The sequence below is a fragment of the Dermacentor albipictus genome, chromosome 1 (assembly GCF_038994185.2).
Source record: "Dermacentor albipictus isolate Rhodes 1998 colony chromosome 1, USDA_Dalb.pri_finalv2, whole genome shotgun sequence".
NCBI classification, from domain to species: Eukaryota; Metazoa; Arthropoda; class Arachnida; order Ixodida; family Ixodidae; genus Dermacentor; species Dermacentor albipictus.
In genome coordinates this window covers 319,241,809-319,262,918 of record NC_091821.1, presented here as the reverse complement: position 1 = coordinate 319,262,918, position 21,110 = coordinate 319,241,809, and the positions used below count along the sequence as shown (strand labels likewise).

At 41.4% G+C, this 21,110-nt stretch overlaps 1 protein-coding gene across 2 annotated transcripts in view; it reads left to right on the top strand.

Moving 5' to 3' along the window:
• The window catches only part of LOC135903926 (uncharacterized), a 43,322-nt gene that overhangs the window by 9,079 nt on the left and 13,133 nt on the right, over positions 1–21,110 (top strand). For both annotated transcript variants that reach the window (XM_065434403.1, XM_065434409.1), the window contains 7 exons: positions 1,811–1,964; positions 7,364–7,493; positions 7,700–7,846; positions 13,875–13,938; positions 16,036–16,145; positions 18,961–19,107; positions 21,005–21,085. In XM_065434403.1, the coding sequence (XP_065290475.1) occupies positions 1,811–1,964; positions 7,364–7,493; positions 7,700–7,846; positions 13,875–13,938; positions 16,036–16,145; positions 18,961–19,107; positions 21,005–21,085 (833 nt within the window). The remainder of the gene's footprint in view (positions 1–1,810; positions 1,965–7,363; positions 7,494–7,699; positions 7,847–13,874; positions 13,939–16,035; positions 16,146–18,960; positions 19,108–21,004; positions 21,086–21,110) is intronic.

The following is a 21,110-nucleotide window of genomic DNA, read 5'->3' as shown; positions in this document are numbered from 1 at the left end:
TGAGAAACAGCCAGTCGTGTGAACCAATAAGTGATTTTCTGATTGGCAGTTACAGTAAATTTCACATCATATTTTTCGTGTCAGCATGCGTCTGGCCTGTACATAGTGTCCAAAACTTGCTATGAGGTTTCAAACAGTTGCTTCAAGCAAAGGAGCTGAGTAGCAAGCTGAAACTTGGCTCAGATATAGTGTAGGATATTAACAGACTTAGAGCTTTCAGAATTGAGCTGGGTGATTGTGACAAACATAGGTATAATTACTGAAACACATAATTTCCTAGCAAGCTTATCTACAAGGCACAAGTGTATGCAATTTGTAAACAATTGCTGCAGACTAAGGAACTGGGTTAATGAGCTGCAAGTTAGCATAGACACAGTGGACTCCTTTCATTCATTTTCATGCATAGTCTTGATGAGCGCCTCATGCAATTAAACATAATTACGTAAAAGTAGAAGTCTTAGCAAGATATGCTCTGTAAGACGCTGTGGTGAGAGCTGTGCATGAAAGTGACAACAGCAGTTCAGAATAGAAAAGCTTGCAGGTGTTTGAGGCAATGGTGCAACATGGTGGTAGAATGCATGATGTCATTGGAGGTTGTAGCAACGAGGAGGCTGAAAGGAGGCTGAAAGGAGGCAGGCAACCATGGTGGTGAAAAGCGAAAATTGTAGAGCTGATGCAGAAGCTTTGCCCGTGATAGGCACAGAATGCAGCAAAACATTTTCAACAAAATAAGCAACACTCTAATTGGGTGTTCATGCCGTAACTATCATTTGCTGACACAGTATGTGATGTGTGATTCCTACAGAGTCACACATATTGCTAAGTATTTCCTTGCAATTTTTGGGTTTTGTTGTTGGAACTTGGCAATGTTTTTGTAACCTTATAAGGTTATTTGCATCTTGGAAGTATGTATATGTCAGATAATGAATTATGTGTGTGTTATTCAGTATATTACTCAAATACTTTCCAGAGTTTGGTAATTTATACTCTATTTACTTTCCTAAATTGTTTGGAACAAAGTAAGTTAATTTTACTACATTTTTCTAGCGTTCTGTACAAGTCGGGTTGCAAGTGCTTGCAGGAGCAGAGCAGTCTATTGTTGTTAACTTTACTTCCATCCATTAAGCACGACAGCAACACCTCTGGAACAATGTTGCAGCACTGTTGCAAAAAATGTTGTTTTAATCAGAAGACTTGCATAAATAAAAGGAAAATGAGACATCCACCCAAATGTAGCTAAGTGCTACAAAAACTCTTGCCTTTGCTTCTGAGTTGTTGATAAATTCGACTTCGCCTGCCATCTGCTAGCCACCTGGTTAGCTCAGATGGTAGAGCAGCTGCCTAGGAAAGGTGGTGGTCCTGAGTTTGAGACCCAGACCAGGACGAAGTTTTCAACTGCGAAGCTTTTCTTTCGGGGAACCTGTATGGGTTTCCTTTGTAGCACTTAGCTACATTTGGGTGGATGTCTCATTTTCCCCTTATTAATTACTTCTCTACACCTTGTGGGTTTCTGCAGAACTATTACATCAGACTTGCATAAAAGAGCCAGGACAGCTGCTTCCAATGTTTATTCATAATGCAGCACCATAATGTAGCGTAAAGGCACAATTACAGAGAAGAGACACAGAACATATCACAGGCGCCTGTGACATGTTCTGTGTCTCTTCTTTGTAATTGTGCCTTCGTGCTACATTATGTCGGTGAGCAAATACCAATGAGCCCAACAACTCCTTTAGCCTTTCATGTTAGAAACACGGTTTTTGTGTGGTTGACTTCTCTTTTTCATGTTCTTTCTGCTTCTCTCACACAGAAACAGACTTGTCCAAGTGCGGTGACTACCAGGAAGTACTGATTCAGGAGAAAGCCAACAACCTTGTTCTTCGCAATGTTCCTGGAAGCATGTGGGTTGTCCTTGAAGATGACTTGGTTGGATGCTGCAAGCCTGGACAGGAAGTGGTGGTCAGGTTAGTCCTGCCATCACAAGCAGTTATGCCATGGACTGGACCATATCTCTGGACATCACATTAGAAGTACTGTATTTGCACAAATATGATGTGAGGGATAGTAATTTTTTTACCAATAGAAAAAATGGGATGGTTATAATTGTAACTAAAGAGCTGTAATGCAACTTTAACTCTTATTTGTTTGTCGTCTAATAACTGCGGACAGGCGGTAATATTATGTTAGAGCCAGCTGCTACCCCAGGGCACAGTTTAAAAACTGAGGATACTCCATTGCCCATATAACACGCACATGTATATCACAAGCACATAAACATATTACGTCTAGGAAAATGTAAATGTCAACAAGACAAAAAAGTAAGCTAACCAGAAGGAGTGGCTCATATGCGCCTGCATTAAGTAACACAGTGGAATTTCATTGTTCTTGCTTTGTGTATGGCACACATTAATGGAGACAAGAGGAACACTGAGTAGGAACGAAGACAAACTGACGCGAAAAAGTGCAAACTGCCAACTGGTTTATTGTCAGACCAGGTCATATATTTAAATGAACACAACTATGCTATGCGTCTGTTGGCAAAGTGGGGAATAAAATCAACAGATCCTCTCAGATTGCGTCTTCTCTGATCCCCTTAGATCTCAGATCCTCTCAAAATAAAACAAGGAATGTATACCAACCAGCCCAATATAATATATCACTGAACTACTCATTCTAAAAATTCTTACCCAGTTTTTTCACGCATCTTATGATGCACCTCACCCATTTTCTCAGTCCTGAGAAGAAGGCTGAGGTCTCCATTTTATTTGTTGGGCTCCTCAGAGTCCTTGTCCGGACATGGACTTTCGCTGAGAATACCCAATTTTTGAAATAAATTATACCATGTGTTTGTCGCATGATAGCCTGAGTTGCTTATGCGCCATAAAACCCAATACAATACAATACAATTAATTGTTTTTTTTTAAAATAGTAGCAGTGAATTTCCACTCTGCAATAAAAATGTTATTGTACGCACACGCATGGATGTTATTGTTCATGTAGTCCTGGAAAAAAAAAGACACAATGTAAGTAGGATTTGCAAGAATCCACAAATAAACCCAAATTAATTAGTTTGCTCTTAGCTGTGGGCATTAAGGGGCTCTAAATGCCCACAATATTATGTCAGCATGGACTATCAAAATATCATTCCAGAAACCTCGTGGTGCTTGTTTCAGTCCAATAAAGGGCTTAGTATCAGAGAAAATTGCAAATGGAGAAATAAAAGGCAGAAATAATTGCTCAGGGAGTTTTTGAGAATTCTTATGTGAAATTTCAAAGAGTGATGCAACAAACCATAAATAAAAAGTATAATTTTCAAGTGTCACTAATAGCACTGGGTGCAAATAAAGTCTTGAGTATACAAAATATTTGCCGTACTTCTGGTTTCTAACTTCTCCAAGTTGGACAAGGTGAAAGAAATATTGTGCATATTTGCTGGCATGAATATATGCCATAGTGATGTCCCTGCTATGCAAGGAAGCCATGGATTTACAAATTTCAATATGTATGCACCTATTGTAGAGGAAATGCTTGTTTTGGCTCCTTGCAGCAAGCATGTAGTATCTTTATTTTTCAGCATTCTTTAGGTTCTTGAAGCCATGATTGTCATGTTGGGGAGATCCACAAGTCTCCTTGTACTCGATTATCGCTCGGTTAGTTTCTCTCTGTAAGAAAGCCGGCTGTTGTGCACCTTGTACTGTAGCTGAAGACTTCTCATGCTTTGTGCAGTACAGTTGAGTGTCTCTACAATGAATGCCTCTACAAAGAAATAACCTTTACAACAAAGCGACCTGTATAACTAGTTATTTCGGAGGCCCTAAGCACTTATTTATAAAGTCGTCCGACTGAATTTATAATTTGTTGCACAGTAATTTGCAGTGTTGCACAGTATTGCACATTAATAAATAAAGGTGTTTGCACAGGATATGTTCCAAAAAGAAAGGATCAGACTGCTATTCAAGATTCTGTGAAAGGCTGGTCCGAAGTCGACTGTACACAGCAGGGAGGATTTCTCATAATATGTGTTACATATGCTGTCCAAAAGCTAATGGATAAAAACGACTTATTGCAAGAAAAAATAAAGTTGCGCATAATATTATTCAAGCACAATAAAGCAAAACAACATGCTGTTCTGAACACGTGCTGATATTTGAAGCATTTTTAAAGCAGCATGAACATCAGAGCGAGAAATCAGACATCTTAAAAGAAGCTCCCACATTTTCACTGCTACTGTCGTTTAAAAGATATGCACCTGAGTCGGCCAAAGTGCATTGTTTGCAAATTTTGCATTGTTTGATTGCGGAAGTGCTACACCCGGCAACAACTTTCTGTGACAGCGCAGCGAAAGCTACGGAGCTGAAGCAGACATTGTTTTACTGCACATCTGCATGCAGTAAGCGAATATAAACAACCGTCAGCTATGTTCCGTTAAAGAAACTATAGCACTAATTATGTTTATTTTCTTGTTCAGGATTTATTTCATGGCAAATAAAAATATTTCTTAAGGAAAGGATTTCCGTTTCTTGCTGTTCCTTGTTTTCTGGCTTTCTGGTGTCCACATCTGGTTTTCCTTATCCTATAAACTGCCAGCAAAACTTCGGCACCACTTGGGGTAGTAACATAAGAGCAGAAGCTCCGCATGTGAGAGTGCATGTGCGTAGCTTTGACTGCGCTGCCACAGAAAGTTGTCGTTGGACATATTATTACAGTCTACGTTCATTACAACAGACCCAAATACAACAGATTTTCGGATGTAACGAACCCTATTTTGGCCCAGTAGTTTGTCCTACCTATTTTGTTAATGCAACTAAGTTCGCTTTTAATAAACCACATTACAACGGACTATCAGCTACAGCGGACAAAATTAACGGCAATTTTTGTCAAAATTGGGCGCATAAAACGAACTTTTGCGTGTTGGTATGGGTTGGCAAGTGACTTGCTAGGGTCAGGCGATGATCGCAGCTCAATATCTTGCACACAAGGGAGGCAGGAAAGCGGGGCAGAAGCACACAGTCTTTTGCATGCGAGGCACGAAGGGCAGGTGAGGAAATGAGGGAATGAGGGGGGAGGGGGTTCTACTCGGGTGGCTGCGGTTAACAGCATGGCCACGCAGGTGCTGTATCTTGAAAGCAATCTGCAATGTGGACTGAGTGCATGCCCACGTGGGTGTCGTATCTTGAAAGCGATCTGTGATGTGGACAAAGCACACCCAGTGCTCATAGCTTCGTATGTGCTGTGCTTTCGATGTTTAGTTCACGTTGGAGCGAGAGATAGCACAAAGGTCAAGTTGCTTGCTGCTGCTGCCACGCTTATCTTGCTTAAAGGGATCCTGAAACGGTTTGGACAAATTTTGTAGAAAAGTAGCGTACAGCTACAGTCAAATCATTCACACCACAATTTGTGTCAAGTGTCTTATATTAAGAGAGCTATTGACGATTACGAGTTACCCTCCTCCATAGCCATGCATTTTGTTCTCAACTCGTTCACCGAATGATTGGGGCTAAGCTCCACCTTCACTGGCTCTGCATCATGATAGCACGTCGTGTCATCTACTTCCGCTTCTCGAGGAGCATGCGTGCAAAAATCCTTTGCAACCTCTCCGCCAGCTGCTTGGCAGTTGGCCACAAGCGAGATCTATCAAAGCAGTGTGTGTTGCGAGCATTCTGTCACAGTGCCGAACGTGTATGGTATTCTGGCAACCACAAGCGAGCTGGGCGTTTCGATGGATCGGTGGAGGCATAAACCCAAGCTGATGAAATTTAGCATAGACGTACGTGAGCGGCCTGATCGGTGTGCACGGTCCAGCCACCTGTTGGCACAGAACTTAACCCCCCTATCAAAGAGCTAATATTGCTCTAAACAAGTGTAATACATTTTAAACATTTACAAAAACAATGTGCTAACGATTACACTCCTGTGAAAAATTTACACCAACAGCAAAGAATACACTTCGTTACTGCTACTATGTTTAGTTGAGCTCTGTGCCAGCAGGTGGCTGCACCGTGCAGACCATTCACGTTTGTGTTTCTGCTCACCCCATGAGATGGCACGGTCAAATGGTAAGGCCTGGTCCCCTTGCGCTTGTCTTTACCCGAATACTGGACTTGCAAAACGCTGTTGTGGTAGTATTCTTGTGGTGTAAAATGACGGCCGCAAACATGCAGATCCTGGTGCCGATCGGATAGCGACAGTCCGATGCGCTGCAGTCACTCCGCTCCGATGCAGAGTGCTTAGACACGTCAATTAATGATCAAAAGGACCTACTCTAATGATTCAGTACGTTTGTACAAAATCATCAAAATCGTTTCAGGGTCCCTTTAATCGCAATCGATGCTTTGCCTTTTGTGCAACATTGCAATTTTTTTTTTTACTTTGGATCTTCGTAACTCACTCTTTGCAATAAAGCTGTTAGACATTGCGACGAAAGTTTTAGAAGTGAGGCATTTCGGATATTACGGACTTTGGATAAAACAGACTTTTTTGTTAGATTATCAGGGTCCATTGTAACGAGAGTCGACTGTAGTGGAGGCCAGCTTCAACAATACCTCCTGTTGAAGTTTTATTTTTCAAAACTTCCCAATGTACTGAAAATGGCCAAATGTAGCCATAAGTTCAGAAGTGCAGCCTTCATTTCACATGGTACATGGAGTTGCTCGTGGGGGCATTTCGACGGCAACATTTGACAGTGTGTCGAAAATCTGTCAATCAAAATTATCAATATTTCTTGGCCCAGGGAGGAAAGAGTTATAATGTGTTGCGCATATGTCTTAACACACTTCTGACTGAATCTGCATAATCGATTATAGTATGTGTAGAGTATGCTAGAGAGAATAGTTGTTACATGAATGTCTGTTAATTCACTATACCAGTGCCTGGTCATATAGAGAGTTCTGTCTGTCTGTTTATTTTTTTTAAGAGTAACGATCTGCATCTGTTGAGAAAAGGATCCAGCCAGGAATAATGACAAACAAGTGTCTGTTTTCATGTCTAACATGGCAATTGAAAACGCATTTAGGTGAATCTGCCTCTCACAAGCCTGATGACTTGCAAAGTTCTTTTTATTTTGCTTTGTGGAGACAATTCACAATATTAGGCCAATTCCTTAAGTGGCAAGGTATTTTCCAAGTACATCACAATCAAAATAGTCAAATGCGTTTTATGCATTTCTGAGAGTTGAAATCTGGAGCCCACATCTCTGCACGTGACGAAGCATGCTCAAAAACTGTAATTGTTAGTCAGGTATGCTGCTGTACGTTCATACTTAAGGATGTTTAAGATACAAAAAACATGCATATGCTGAATTTTCTACAGATAAACTATTCTGAACCTGAAGGTGTCACAACTTCAGTGAATCTCATTTGCGCAGTGGCATTCTCTCTGCACGCCAGCACAAGTTCATCCGTGGGCAGCGCCCTGATGTCAACTTTGTCTTTCATGCGCACAATGTGGAAGTTGCCGAAGAACAGTACGCTTCACAGGACGTCACTGCAGAAGTGGTAAGTGCCACTCGACAGAGCTCACACAAAGGGGTGAGCTGATGTGATGCTTCAGTCTCTTCTTCTGGTAAAGTCTCTCCATGAATTCTCATGAATCAACTGATAATTCTTTTGTAGAAACTTTGATTTGGTGAACAGGTTCCACCTAAAGCCAGGCTTGTTATAAGAGGGCTATGCTACGTAGCATGCTGTTCTGTTTTGTGCAGAAGAAAGAGTTCAAAGAATTCTGGGACGAGCACAGGGATTGTCCGCTCATTGGAAGAGACCTCATCCTAGCCAGTGTGTGTCCTCAAGTGTATGGCCTGTACCTTGTCAAGCTGGCTGTGGCACTGGTTCTGGCTGGAGGCGTTCGTGTGGGTAACATTTTATGTCTCGATTTTGGAACACATTTTGCAAACACTTTTTTGTTTCAGCATGTGATGTCACTTATTATTTCTTCAACCGCTTTGGCTTTGTGGGCTCGGGCCTGCCCAATGTTGTACTGTTGCCACTGCTTCGAGCTAGAAATCCTGAACATAATGGAATACTGGCTAACCCAATCTGCCAGTCTTGTTTGTCGGAAGCAAAAAAAATTGCAAATTTATTACATTATTGTGACCATGCAGGTACATAAACAAAGAACTGTTGGGAAGAAATATTAGTAAGAAATGTTGCATTCTTATGAAAAAGGTTTAATTTCAGAGTTTTGGTTTTCAGGATTATGCCAGGTTATCATCAGTGTAAAAATTTCGACATAAATTATTAACTTGAATCTTGTAAAGAAGTACTGGTAATGAAGTCCCCGTGGCTCAACATACTGTCACGTGGTGGTGACGTTGAATAACACAGTAGCAATACTGTGAACAAGAAAACTAACTTTTATTGGGCGAACCTGTACCCACAAAACAGGCTACACTTATAGCACAACGATAGCGGCGAACACGCTCGGCGATCGTCGAAAATCTGATCAGCGGGTCAAACGCGTCGGCTTTTATAGAGCAGTCGTCGAATGTTCCAGACTAATCGTTCGGACCCGCGTGCCTTCTACAAAGTTCTACACCATTCGCGTTACGCGATGAAATCAGATAACACAAGGTTCGGCGACAACAGACAGCCGTGTAGAAGCATCGATAACTTTCCAGAAACTTCTTTTACATGCAGGCGCGTCCTGCGCTGCACGATAACATTTGTTAGGCGGCCAAACGTGGTCGCCTGATAAAGATAAGTACACGTGTCAATACTGTGCTTGGCGAAGTGCCTGCCTTTTCTTGTTGTAGTCATCACCTAATACATATTTCAATTCACTTTCGTGAAGAACTAAGGCCTCATAGATGAGGCATGTATCAGGAGATGAAAGGGGCTTTTGTTTTTTACACGGATTTTCATTTCCAATGCACTTTTCAATTTTTGAAGTTTGGTCAGTATTCAAATTTTACGCCCACTGTTTTGCATACTTGTAGTTATCATCTGCTTGATACCTTAACAAACGTTTTCTTTTTAACTCTCACTGGAGTAAATGCTTTCCTGAGGTCTGTTCAAGCTTAATTCAATTTGATTTAGGTGTTCCTATAGAAATGTCTCAAATAAAAATGTTTGCAGCTACTATGCTAGAACTAAGCACATCAGAAAATGTACAGAACTCTAGCATTTTCTCATTTTATGCCCCATATAAACAAATCTGTAAAAAATACATTAAGGAAAAGCCAGTTTTGGAAAGAGCAAAGAAAAAAAAAAACTCTATTTCTAGCCTAAGCTTCATGATCCCTATGTTGACCAGTTGGTGTTGCCAGGATACATCACTCTTAAATAGAACTGTAATCTAGACGAAACATTGTTTTCAGCTCTTGGTTGCTCTGCATGCTTGAAGTGGTGCTTCAAGAAATACATACTGTGTATGCGCATACCATGTCTATTCGCATAGTGACTGCATTCATATAATTAGCTGCCCTTCCTAATTGGTCACTAAAAAGAAGCGAACTGCAGGGATTACTTTAACTCTGAGCTCATTTGCTGCGACAGCAGCATTCTCCCACTATAAACACTACCATCTTATTTTTGTTTGCCTGCTTCTTCCTCAAATAATTGTGCTCACTCACTATGGGGAACTGGATAAGATACCCACCATGGTGGCATAGTGGCTTTGGTGTTGCACTGCTAAGTCCAAAGGCATGGGATCAAATTCCGGCCCTGGAGGCCACATTTTGATGGGGGCGATATGTAAAAACACCTGTGCACCATGCATTAGGTGCACGTGGTCAGGTGGTCAAAATTAATCTGGAGTCCCCCAGTACAGCGTGCGTCATAACCATGTTGTGGTTTTGTCACGTAAGAGCCCAGAATTTAATTTATTTAACTGGACAAGTTATTTAACAATTTATTTAACTGGATCGGTCTATAATTTTTCAAGACGCCAAAGACTTGAAAAATTATAGACCGATCAGCTTACTGTCCGTTGCCTACAAACTATTTACTAAGGTAATCGCAAATAGAATCAGGAGCACCTTAGACTTCTGTCAAGCAAAGGACCAGGCAGGATTCCGTAAAGGCTACTCAACAATAGATCATATTCACACTATCAATCAGGTGATAGAGAAATGTGCAGAATATAACCAACCCTTATATATAGCTTTCATTGATTACGAGAAAGCGTTCGATTCTGTCGAAACCTCAGCAGTCATGGAGGCATTACGGAATTAGGGTGTAGACGAGCCGTATGTAAAAATACTGAAAGATATCTATAGCGGCTCCACAGCCACCGTAGTCCTCCATAAAGCAAGCAACAAAATCCCAATGAAGAAAGGCGTCAGGCAGGGAGATACGATATCTCCAATGCTATTTACAGCGTGCTTACAGGAGGTATTCAGAGACCTGGATTGGGAAGAATTGGGGATAAAAGTTAATGGAGAATACCTTAGTAACTTGCGATTCGCCGATGATATTGCCTTGCTTAGTAACTCAGGGGACCAATTGCAATGCATGCTCACTGACCTGGAGAGGCAAAGCAGAAGAGTAGGTCTAAAAATTAATCTGCAGAAAACTAAAGTAATGCTTAACAGTCTCGGTAGAGAACAGCAATTTACAATAGGCAGCGAGGCACTGGAAGTCGTAAGGGAATACATCTACTTAGGGCAGGTAGTGACGGTGGATCCGGATCATGAGAAGGAAATAATCAGAAGAATAAGAATGGGCTGGGGAGCATTTGGCAGGCATTCTCAGATCATGAACAGCAGGTTGCCATTATCCCTCAAGAGAAAAGTATATAATAGCTGTGTCTTACCAGTACTCACCTACGGGGCAGAAACCTGGAGGCTTACGAAAAGGGTTCTACTCAAATTGAGGACGGCGCAATGAGCTATGGAAAGAAGAATGATAGGTGTAACGTTAAGGGATAAGAAAAGAGCAGATTGGGTGAGGGAACAAACGCGAGTTAATGACATCTTAGTTGAAATCAAGAAAAAGAAATGGGCATGGACAGGACATGTAATGAGGAGGACACGTAATAAAAAGTTTACAGGGACAACATGGCCACATTTAGTACATGACCGGGGTAGTTGGAGAACTATGGGAGAGGCCTTTGCCCTGCAGTGGGCGTAACTAGGCTGATTATTATTATTATTATTATTATTATTATTATTATTATTGTTGTTGTTGTTGTTGTTGTTGTTGTTGTTGTTGTTGTTGTTATTATTATTATTATTATTATTATTATTATTATTATTATTATTATTATTATTATTATTATTATTATTATTATGTAGTTACCAGCCAGAGAAGGCATCTTGCATTTCATTCCAAATCATGCTGTAAGATTTTGATGTGAAACATCTGTTAAATCGATCAGGGGTGGTCGCTTGCTAAAACCGCATGTAACAAAAACGTGTTATTGTTATCACTTATACCTTTGCAACAGTATTACACACACGCCTTGCTTTGGTATCATTTACCAAAGGAAAGAAGCCATTACTAAGTCATGCATGGGTCGTGTGCGCAGATATCACCGTTGTCGTGCCACCCATGACACAGTTGGACCTATATTTAGCCTTGCATACGGCAATCAGAGAGGCAAATCTTGACAGTACATTTGTCCATCCAAGCAGGAATGGTCGCGTTTGAGAGAGCTCACTGTGCGTTAGTAGGTATAATCTATCAATTTCGAACTGGTGCTTATCAGGCGTTACAAGGCCTACAAGTGTGCAATTTGTTTGCAGAAATTTAATGATTGCTCAGGTAGGGCCCCCCTGCATCCGATGTGTAGAGTCCAGAAGTGGCGTGAAGGGACTCGGGCAGCAAGGCAGGTGGATATCCAACCCCCTTTGTCTACGATGGAACTTGTCCATCTCTTTAGAGAGTGCGGGTGCAGGAGATTAAGGCAAATGGAGGAGCCCCAACCATCTACAGGGAAGTTGCGTGTGCCATCAGTAAGGGGGTCATTTATATACCCTAGTGCCCAAACAACCTCTGAAAAACAAATGAGCCCACTATAAATAGGGAGTGAGCACGACTGAAAAATTTGACCATAAGACCCCCGCTAGCTATAACATAAGTTAAGCATGTAAGCTTTCTAATGCTTCAATAAACGTAAAATTTATTTGGTTATGTCATTTCTGTACCCTAGTGTCTACACACCCTCGAAATGTTTCAGGTACCCCACTGTGACTGCGTCCCTGACATACAACCTGCCCAAGTTTTTCTCCTATTCTCCTATTTCAAACTTACATACAAAGCTACAAAACAAATACAATACAATACACAGTAAATAAACTAGGTTAGTCGCTACATAATTCTGTCATGAGCATTTGAGACTAACCTTATTCATCAGCTTGCAGCAAGGAGCTTAAAGCTTTGTTCAAAAGACCATCTGCTCTTTGTTTTAGCTTCCTGAATTGCCCACCAAGTTTCATTGATATATTTTTGCATACTCACAAACGCAATGGCCACTGGAGGTAAAAGTCACACTAAAGCAGTGCTTCTAGCAGAAGCATAGATCCTGAAGGCCATAGCACTGGCACAGCAGTATACTTCACCACCAGATAGCACGACTGCTCCATCAGTTATGATACTTCTCCTCTTTTGCTTCTGCCAGAGGCACTGCTTAGTTGTGACATGTATAGAAAGCCAGCTGATGCCTATCATAAAGGTGTATCTGAATGAACACAAAAAGTGGCAGGGGATTGTAGGAGGTGAAATGAAAGAGAAGGTGGTTGAAGATATAACGCAGCATGAGGGGACGAGGACAAAAACATACACAACAGGATTAGTGCTGCTGTGTATGTTTTCATCCTCCTCCAATCACGCTGCTTGTATATATATATTCAAAATGAATGAACTCGTGTAAATCAAGTTGTTGCTACTGCAGGTAGGCTATGAGTACAGAAGTACTATTAGGCCTAGATGATAATGACTTCATTGTCCAGTGACTAAGATGTTTATCTAAAATGCTTAAAGTGTGTTTCAGAGCCCCTTAATGTCTGGGCCTAAAGCCTCAAATATGTGATGAATGACTTGCTAGATAAAAATAGATGTTTGACATATAAGGACAACATCTGCTCAGCACAGGGCATGGCTATCAGATATAAGGAACTGGCGAGCAACACAGGACACCAGTGGTTATTGGGCATATCACCTCAGAAAGTCTGTTGGGCCCTAAAGATTATTCCTGCACAGTTATAGTGAAAAGTCACACACACAGGCAGAGTTGAAATGTGTGAAAGACTCATGTGAAAGTGACTGTGAATGTGATCATGAATCTTCACAAGGTATGTGTGAAAACAGTGCCTCTTACTAATTGTTGCAGTAATAGCTACACTCAAAGTGGGCATGGAGGAATCTGGCCTCGTGTTAGGAAAAATTGCCATTTGACGTTGTACTTGTGGAATGCCGTAATTCCTAGCTGTCCACAGACAAAACACTTGCGCACATATTTTTCTTCAACCGGACCAGTAGAAGCTTGCACAGTGGACATCGCAAATTTTTCACAACAAGAAACTAATTACAATCACACAGCTACTGGAATTGCAACCTCTTCTTTTTTGTAAATAATATCAACACTTTTCTTTAACTTTTCCTTCAAGACTTATACATGCCTCTTCTTTCATCTGACAACAAACACATGCCCTTTCACAAACAGCAGTGATCAATGTGAATTCATGCTGGTGCTAGTGTGTGATGATAGCCGAATGGTTATACTACATGGCTTGGTATCCTGTAATCCCAAGCCAGATGCTATTCAAAATCAGATGTAATTAGAAAACAGGAAGGATTCCGTGTTTGAATCGCAGTTCTACCAAAATATTTATTGGCATTTATTCTTCCTAAATCTTTAAGTGGTGAAAAATTCTTGCCAATTGCTCATGTTATTTCTATGTTGTACCTTTAAAGCTTGGAAACTATTTTAACTTCCAGCATTGCGATACAAGTGGCACTCGAATTCGTGGTGAATCCCATTTGCTCCTTGTCGGAGATCCAGGTGAGTTTTGCAACTAATATGTACAACTACCAAGCCCTAGGTTACCATTTTTGTTGTGCACCTGAAAAGGACCCTGCATTGCTTTTTAATGCATTAGGTTCAAATACCTCAGGCACTTTTCGCGGGCTATGTATGTATGTTTCTATCTTTGTGTCTAGGTATGTTTATTTGTATCTAATCATTTTCCCACCTACTTGAGTCACTGGGTAGTTTGTCGTTGAATGGGTAGCACATTGAGTTGCTGTGCTGAAGTATTGGGGTTCGAAGCCAACCATTGAAGCAGCTTGGGTCAGTGAATATGTAGCAATGCGTACATATGTTCCACTCTTCAACTAACCTCTTTCATGCCAACATGGGTCACTGCAGATGTGGGAGTGGGTCGGTACCATGTTCGAAGAAACTCTTTGACACCAACTTGTAATACTGTAGACGCAGGACTGGGTAGGTACTGCTGTTTGAAGAAACTCTTTGATGCCAACTTGCAGCTCTGGGTATGCTTCACTAGGTCAGTGCCGGTCTCCAGTGGACCTCTTTGATTGGAACTTGGGTGACTGGGTTTGTGCCACTGGGAATGTGCCGCTCTGCAATCTTGAAAAAGATCCCTTGTATTTCTTCGATGCTGAGCGGAATTGAACCCACGTCACAAGGGTTCCTCAGGAACAGCAACCTGAAACATAAGCAGGCTGCGCCACAAAATGCACTGGTTGTATGTGCCACTTTTCAATGAATGCCCTTCATGACAACGCTTTAGTGAGCTGTGCCATGAATGCACCATGAATGCACCATGAATGTGCCGCTCTTCTGTGAACCTCTCGCTAAGTTGGGTCACTGAGGATGTGCCACTGAGTGTGTGACAAGTGAGAGTGCAATTCTCAGTGTCTGCAGGCACTGGCGCACCATGCTTCTCATGTCAGAGGCCGCTAAATGGTGCAGTGTGTCCAAAAGGAAGCGTAACAGAGGAGCGCGGTTGCCACATGGCACATTTTTCATAATTCGTACACATCGGTGTGCCCTGCATTTTGGAGGCCACATGCAGGTTTTGTGGTGGCAGCACTAGATGGCGCTGAGTATATGTAGGGAAGCATGAAAGAGGAGTCCTACTGCAGTACGTGCCTCTTACATAACTCGTTTTGACGGTGGCAATACAATACGTTGCTATATTGATTCAATACTAATGCATTACTTTTGACAGTCATTGTGAGATGGGTTCTGCTGCAATTTTTTTAATGTGGTGAATGCTGTGTTGCATCCCCGACTTTCATGCGTGTCATTATCAGTGGCTTCAGAGGAGAAAGGTATAAAAAACTAAAATGATAAATAAACATGTTATTTTATCTGTTGTTCAGTCGGCATGTGGCTTCTGACATACCAGTAAATAAACCTTCCCCGTCGTTAAACAGGGTTCTCATAAACCTGCAGAGAGCCCACAATTTTAGCTTGCAAAATTACCTACCATTTCCTGCAACTATTCGAAGTCTCTGTCACCATTTGTGCTTACTATAATAATGCATGAAGCATGATATATATTGATAAAGCTTCTTTAGACATTATGACCAATCACTCCTTACCATCAGTACTACTTTGTCACCTTGCTGAATGCAAATGGTAAGCATCCGTCACATCAAAAAGTGCATAAAAGGGATCTAATCTTATATTTCTGACCTTGAGTGACAATTGCTTATTTTGTGTTCTGCCAAGTCCCTCTGACTGGACAATGCTGTCTATCGTTGCTAAGGTTTATGTATCCAACGACACTGTACATTTGCATGCTCCAGTGCCTTTCGCACCTATAAATTCTGTGCAGTCACTGTGAAAAAATGTTGAAGTTTTGAATGTTGGTCATTCCTTATTAACAGAAAGTTCTATGTGTGCTTCAGTGTGATAGGTTTTGCTCATGCTTGAGTACAACAGTGGAATGAGTTGGGAATGTGGTGGGTCAGCTACCATGTTTTCTTAACTTAGCTACGTCCAGACGTGACAAATCTGTGCACCTTGGCCCAGTGTTAAAGACATCTGCACAATTTCTCTCTGAGTTTAATTACGTATAGCTTTGCTTTTTGCCTGCTCTTATGGAAGCATATTTATTTACGTGAACAGGTACAGCCAAGTCTCAGTTCCTGAAATATGCAGCAAAGATGAGTGCTCGTTCAGTCTTGACAACAGGAATTGGCAGCACTAGTGCTGGCCTTACTGCAGCTGCAATCAAGGTGAGTTGGCAGCAATTTGTTCCATTGTATGGAACCAATTCATACGCAATGCAGACTGAGAAAGAAGACACAACATTTCACTGGACTCGCAACTGTCTGTGTTGTCTGTGCACTCGTTCCCTATGATGCAACAAGACCAACTTGCCTGGTTTACTATTCTTGTACATACAAATATTTTCTAGTTGTTACCCGATTCTTGTTACTTGTATTGTGTGTGACTGGAGGCAAGTGTTAAATTGTCTGCCATTACAACTGAATACTGGCACTGGTTATCATGTGTCTGCTATTATAAATCCAACAGCCAGTAATGTTCTGTTTCTTCAAAATGCAATGTAACTGCTTGTTGCATTATTTGTATGCATCTGTTTGTGCACTTATGAAAGCAGTACAAGCACTTGCTGAAGGGCACAGTTGTTTGTAGTTGTCATTTGAAGAGAGTGCTTCTGGCTGTTACTATTTCTGACAATCAAAGGAAACTTGTAGCAACAACAATGTGAGTATTATTTTATAGATGTAGAAATACAGTTGATAGACAGAATCAGCCAAAATATTAGATTATGTCACCAAATATCAGGTTTCGCTTGACACATTTCCATTCTTGAATGAAGTTAAGCATCAGAAAAATGTGAAATGTGTGAAGTAATAGAGAGGATCATAAATACAGATTAGAAGTGACTTCTTATCTATACAGGACAGGTCATAAATTGGAACACGTTGGTGACAGATATACAGCTGACGTCCTGTTTTCAGCTAAGAATAAACTTCAATGTATTTGCTCCCATCTTCGAAGAAAGGCTTCCAATGTCCGATTAAACATAGCAAAAAGTTTGTGAAATATATTTTAGGCTTTGTATAGTATATAATTTCTTCAAGCTGTGGCAAGGTTTATGTGGGCTAATCTGGCTATTGCATCATTGTATGCCTAAGGGACCATCTGGTATCCCAAAAATCACCTAGCACATTGCAACTCGCGTGGCATTGCAGGTGCGGGTGCTATTTGCAGTGAGTGTTCCCATCCTAAGGGTCCTATGTCCACTTTAATGAAATGCAAATAGTCTTCAAAAGTAATTACAGTGAAATACTGATAATTTAAAATGTCTTAATTCAAATTAATTGATAATTTGAACGTCTTTGTTGGACCCGGCTAAGTCTTATGTACTTGAATAGAGAAAAACTCCTGTGAATTCGAACTCCAGAACCATGGAACGGTTATTTCGAACAAGATTTCTCACTCCCATGAACCACCTTTCGTACAAACCCAAACCCGAAGCGAATACTCAATGTGTTGCTAGCTACCATTATGTCACATGCCATCAAAGTGACGAGGAAAGATGTGCGGGGAGCCAAGCCTGAATCGGAGCAAGCATAGCTGCGCGCACCCTACTTTTTTATCTGGTTTAGAAGGAGCAGGAACGAGCCCCCAGTGCGCACTTGATCCCGTTACCTCGTGCTCACCTGCCCTCCCATCTCCATCACGTCGCTTGTTGCTGTTGTGCACAAGATTGCTCCCATGGGGTTCATACTAGAAAAATACTCATGATGAATGTCAGCCAACTACTGTAGTGCCATACCACATGCCTATCATCGAAGTGACGGGAGCTGCCATACTACGTGCCTATCATCGAGGCGACGAGAGCTGCCACTTCTCCACGATGAATCAAGAATTTGACACGGGAGGGGACTCCAAGAAGCACCCAGCCATCTCCGTGACGAATCAAGAATTCGACGTGGGTGATATCATCCCCCCTACCTGGTTCCTGCCAACGAGGAGTCGCCAAAGGGATTTAAGGGAGACCAGGCCCATTGTGAAGAGAGAGTTGCCTCCAGCCGCCCAGTCGGTCTGATGTGCTCTTACAGCTACATGTACGCTATCATCCACTATCTGTAAATATTGTATAAAATTTTTCGTATCTTCCTCGTCTGCAGAAAGAGTCCGTCTTTCGTCCTCCACCCCAAAGTCACAACTCTACCCTGCTTATCCATCTTGATGAAATGTTTAATTTCTTTCTGATGTAGCATATTGCACCATAAGCTGCAGCCAGTATCATATCTTTGGTTTTTGTATGCACCACTTGTTGCATAACTTGCGACAGAGCTGATTCCAACAGCTGCAGCAGCTTTTATTGACAGTTGGGTCTTGGGGATCAACAGTCCACAACGAGTATCCCCAGGTGCCAGCTATGCCACCTTGTTTGTGATAGTTCTACAATGGTACTAAAGAAAAACAATGTGTAATGAAAGAAGTAGCACATGTACTTCCTAGATGGCTATTCTGGGTGTTTCACATAGCTTGAAGCAAACCTAAAAGGCTTTTACTCAATATTTAGAAACAATAAAGCCCATATGTTGATTTAAAAGGGACTGGACAAAAGAGCTTCATTTGGCTCTCATTACTCGCTCTTAAGAATCTAGAAAAAGGGATAATGTAATAGGTAACCTTATAAGAACAACTGCATTAGGTACTTCTGAATGCATTTTTCAATCTTCTAGAATATTGGGGGAACAGATGGACTGCAAGATAATATTCTGAGTTGATCAAGATAACTACATACAGTTTGCAAATACCAGTTTCATCCATCAACAAAGTACTATTTGTTCATAAATAAAGTTCATAAATGGGAACCAAGGGTACATGTTATTTTCCTTAAATGGATTCAAATTTTGACAAAGTCTTATTTATTTATATCTCCTATCAGCAGCAGAATCAGTTCACATGGCAAGTGTATCTTGTTTGCTAGTATGAGCCACTGCGTTTCACTTTAGCATGCTTGTGTTGAAGAGTCATGATGACACAGCTTGTGCGTCAACCATGCAGGATGGTGGGGAATGGCAGCTGGAGGCTGGAGCTTTGGTCCTGGCAGATGGAGGTGTCTGTTGCATCGATGAGTTCAACAGCATTCGAGAGCATGACCGTGGTAGCATTCATGAGGCCATGGAGCAGCAGACAATCAGTGTGGCGAAGGTGTGCTACTTCGGTTTGTTCTTGCTGAACGCTGTCCACTTGAACTTGCAAAACAGCACAGTGACTTAGCGAGTAAAAGATATGCCTAAAGGATGCACATTTTCTAAATGAACAACAAACATTTCCGACCAGACTACAGATATCTTTTGTAAGTAATCTAAAGAAAGTCAGATGACAGCAATTTAATAGTCATTTTGGAAATCACCAAATCTGCCAAGTCATGATCATTTATTCTGAAATAGTTCTTAATTTTGATTAATTAAGCAAACATTAAAAACTTTTGGTTGGCCATGTGTGTCTCCGGGGTATTTAAATAAAGTAATTTAATTCAAGCAGGTTTTAGTTGATTCAAACTTTTTTCCCCAAGCAAATACCTTTAAAATTAGGTGACTCCTCTTAGCGAAAAATGAGTCACATAGTGACAGCACATGCTCATAGAGCAGTAGATAATCGTGATATGGCTCCTATGCAAAATTCTCTTCCAAAATCACGGGCTGACACAACAGTCACCTATACAGAAATATTCTGAAACACATAGTGACTCAGGTGACAATATTTTCTCTAGCACTATATGTGTGTAATGTGATTTTATTGGGTGCTTTTGAAGGAAGCGTATGCTCTGTGTGTGTACATACCTGTGTATATGTTTAATCAGTATATTAATTTTCCAGTAATCTAATTTTAAGGTTATTCAAACCAGCATCTGTGGCCCTTAGTAGTGCTCAGTCTGTGGTCTCAGGCCACAGACTGAGCAGCTAAAGGTCAGGTGCATGGTTTTAGGTGAACATAGCCAGTTTTTCAGTGGCTAGACCTGCAAGTTAAGCAGTTCCTCATTCCTGTACTTGGACAGTTAAACTTTACTGTAAGCGTACATGCTGGTATTAGTGAGAAAAAGTTTTGCTATTCGGTCTCTGTGAGAGAAGTGCAAATGTAATGCCTCTGATAGGCCAGCAGAGAGTTTCCTGTTGATTTTGATGGATTTTTAGTGGCTTGCCATGGCGTCTTGCATTCCCCCATAATTAAAGCATGTTGTTGCTCCAGGTGCAAAACCTACAGGCACCTTCAAAGTGACATTAAAATTAAAAGCACTGCAAATAGTTATGCACATGAAGTCAAATCTAGCTTAGTTTGGTTTCTTAGCATTTGTTTTCTCCTTTTTTTTTCTTCCCCTTTCCATGTTTTTCCTTTTATTTATTTATATCATTTTAGTATTTTTCTTTTCTTTTTTTTTTTTTTCACAGGCACTGGTTTCTGCCGCTCCTTCTATTATCTCTTTCAGAGACACTATAGCCCACGACCATAATAGAGGGCTGCTGTGCATGCCATTTACATGCCGGCTGACACACGAGCGTTGACACGTGATTGACAGACGGCCCTGTCCCTGGCCTTGTGCACAGCACTCCTTTATTCTCAGTTCATTACCCTCACCGCTAACACACCTTCACTCGTTGCCGCAAGCACCCGCCTTACGACTTCTCCTCTTTAGAAGAACCCCACCTATATATACTGTGGCGAGGAAAGCATATGTTGCCTTGAAGACGACAAGTCCACTTGTCGAAACGTTGGCTCCTGCTTTCACCTTGTTCTCGTTTTGCTCATCATGTTGATACATGGCACATGAACAGTGCTAAGGTACAAATGTGCTTCGAACCATCATCAATATGCAGCTGTGCAATATACATGACCATAGGGGACCAGCATGTTGGCTTGCCAGCTGCAGGTCAGCCAAGCCAATCCATTGGCCAAAATGTGCATGGATGTCCAGCTTCAGTTACCCTTGAAGATCCAGCACTCATCCTTTAAGTGGTCATTCATTTTTTTTTCTTGCTCACATGTTCTTCTGTCTTTCTTTCTTTCGTGGTCGCATCTCATCCTGCCTCAACCGTTTATGTTCCAGGCAGGCTTGGTGACCAAGCTGAGTACGAGATGTTCTGTGCTGGCAGCCACAAATCCAAAGGGCTCGTGCTCAGCAGATGGGGTAAGAAAGCTGAATACACTAGCTT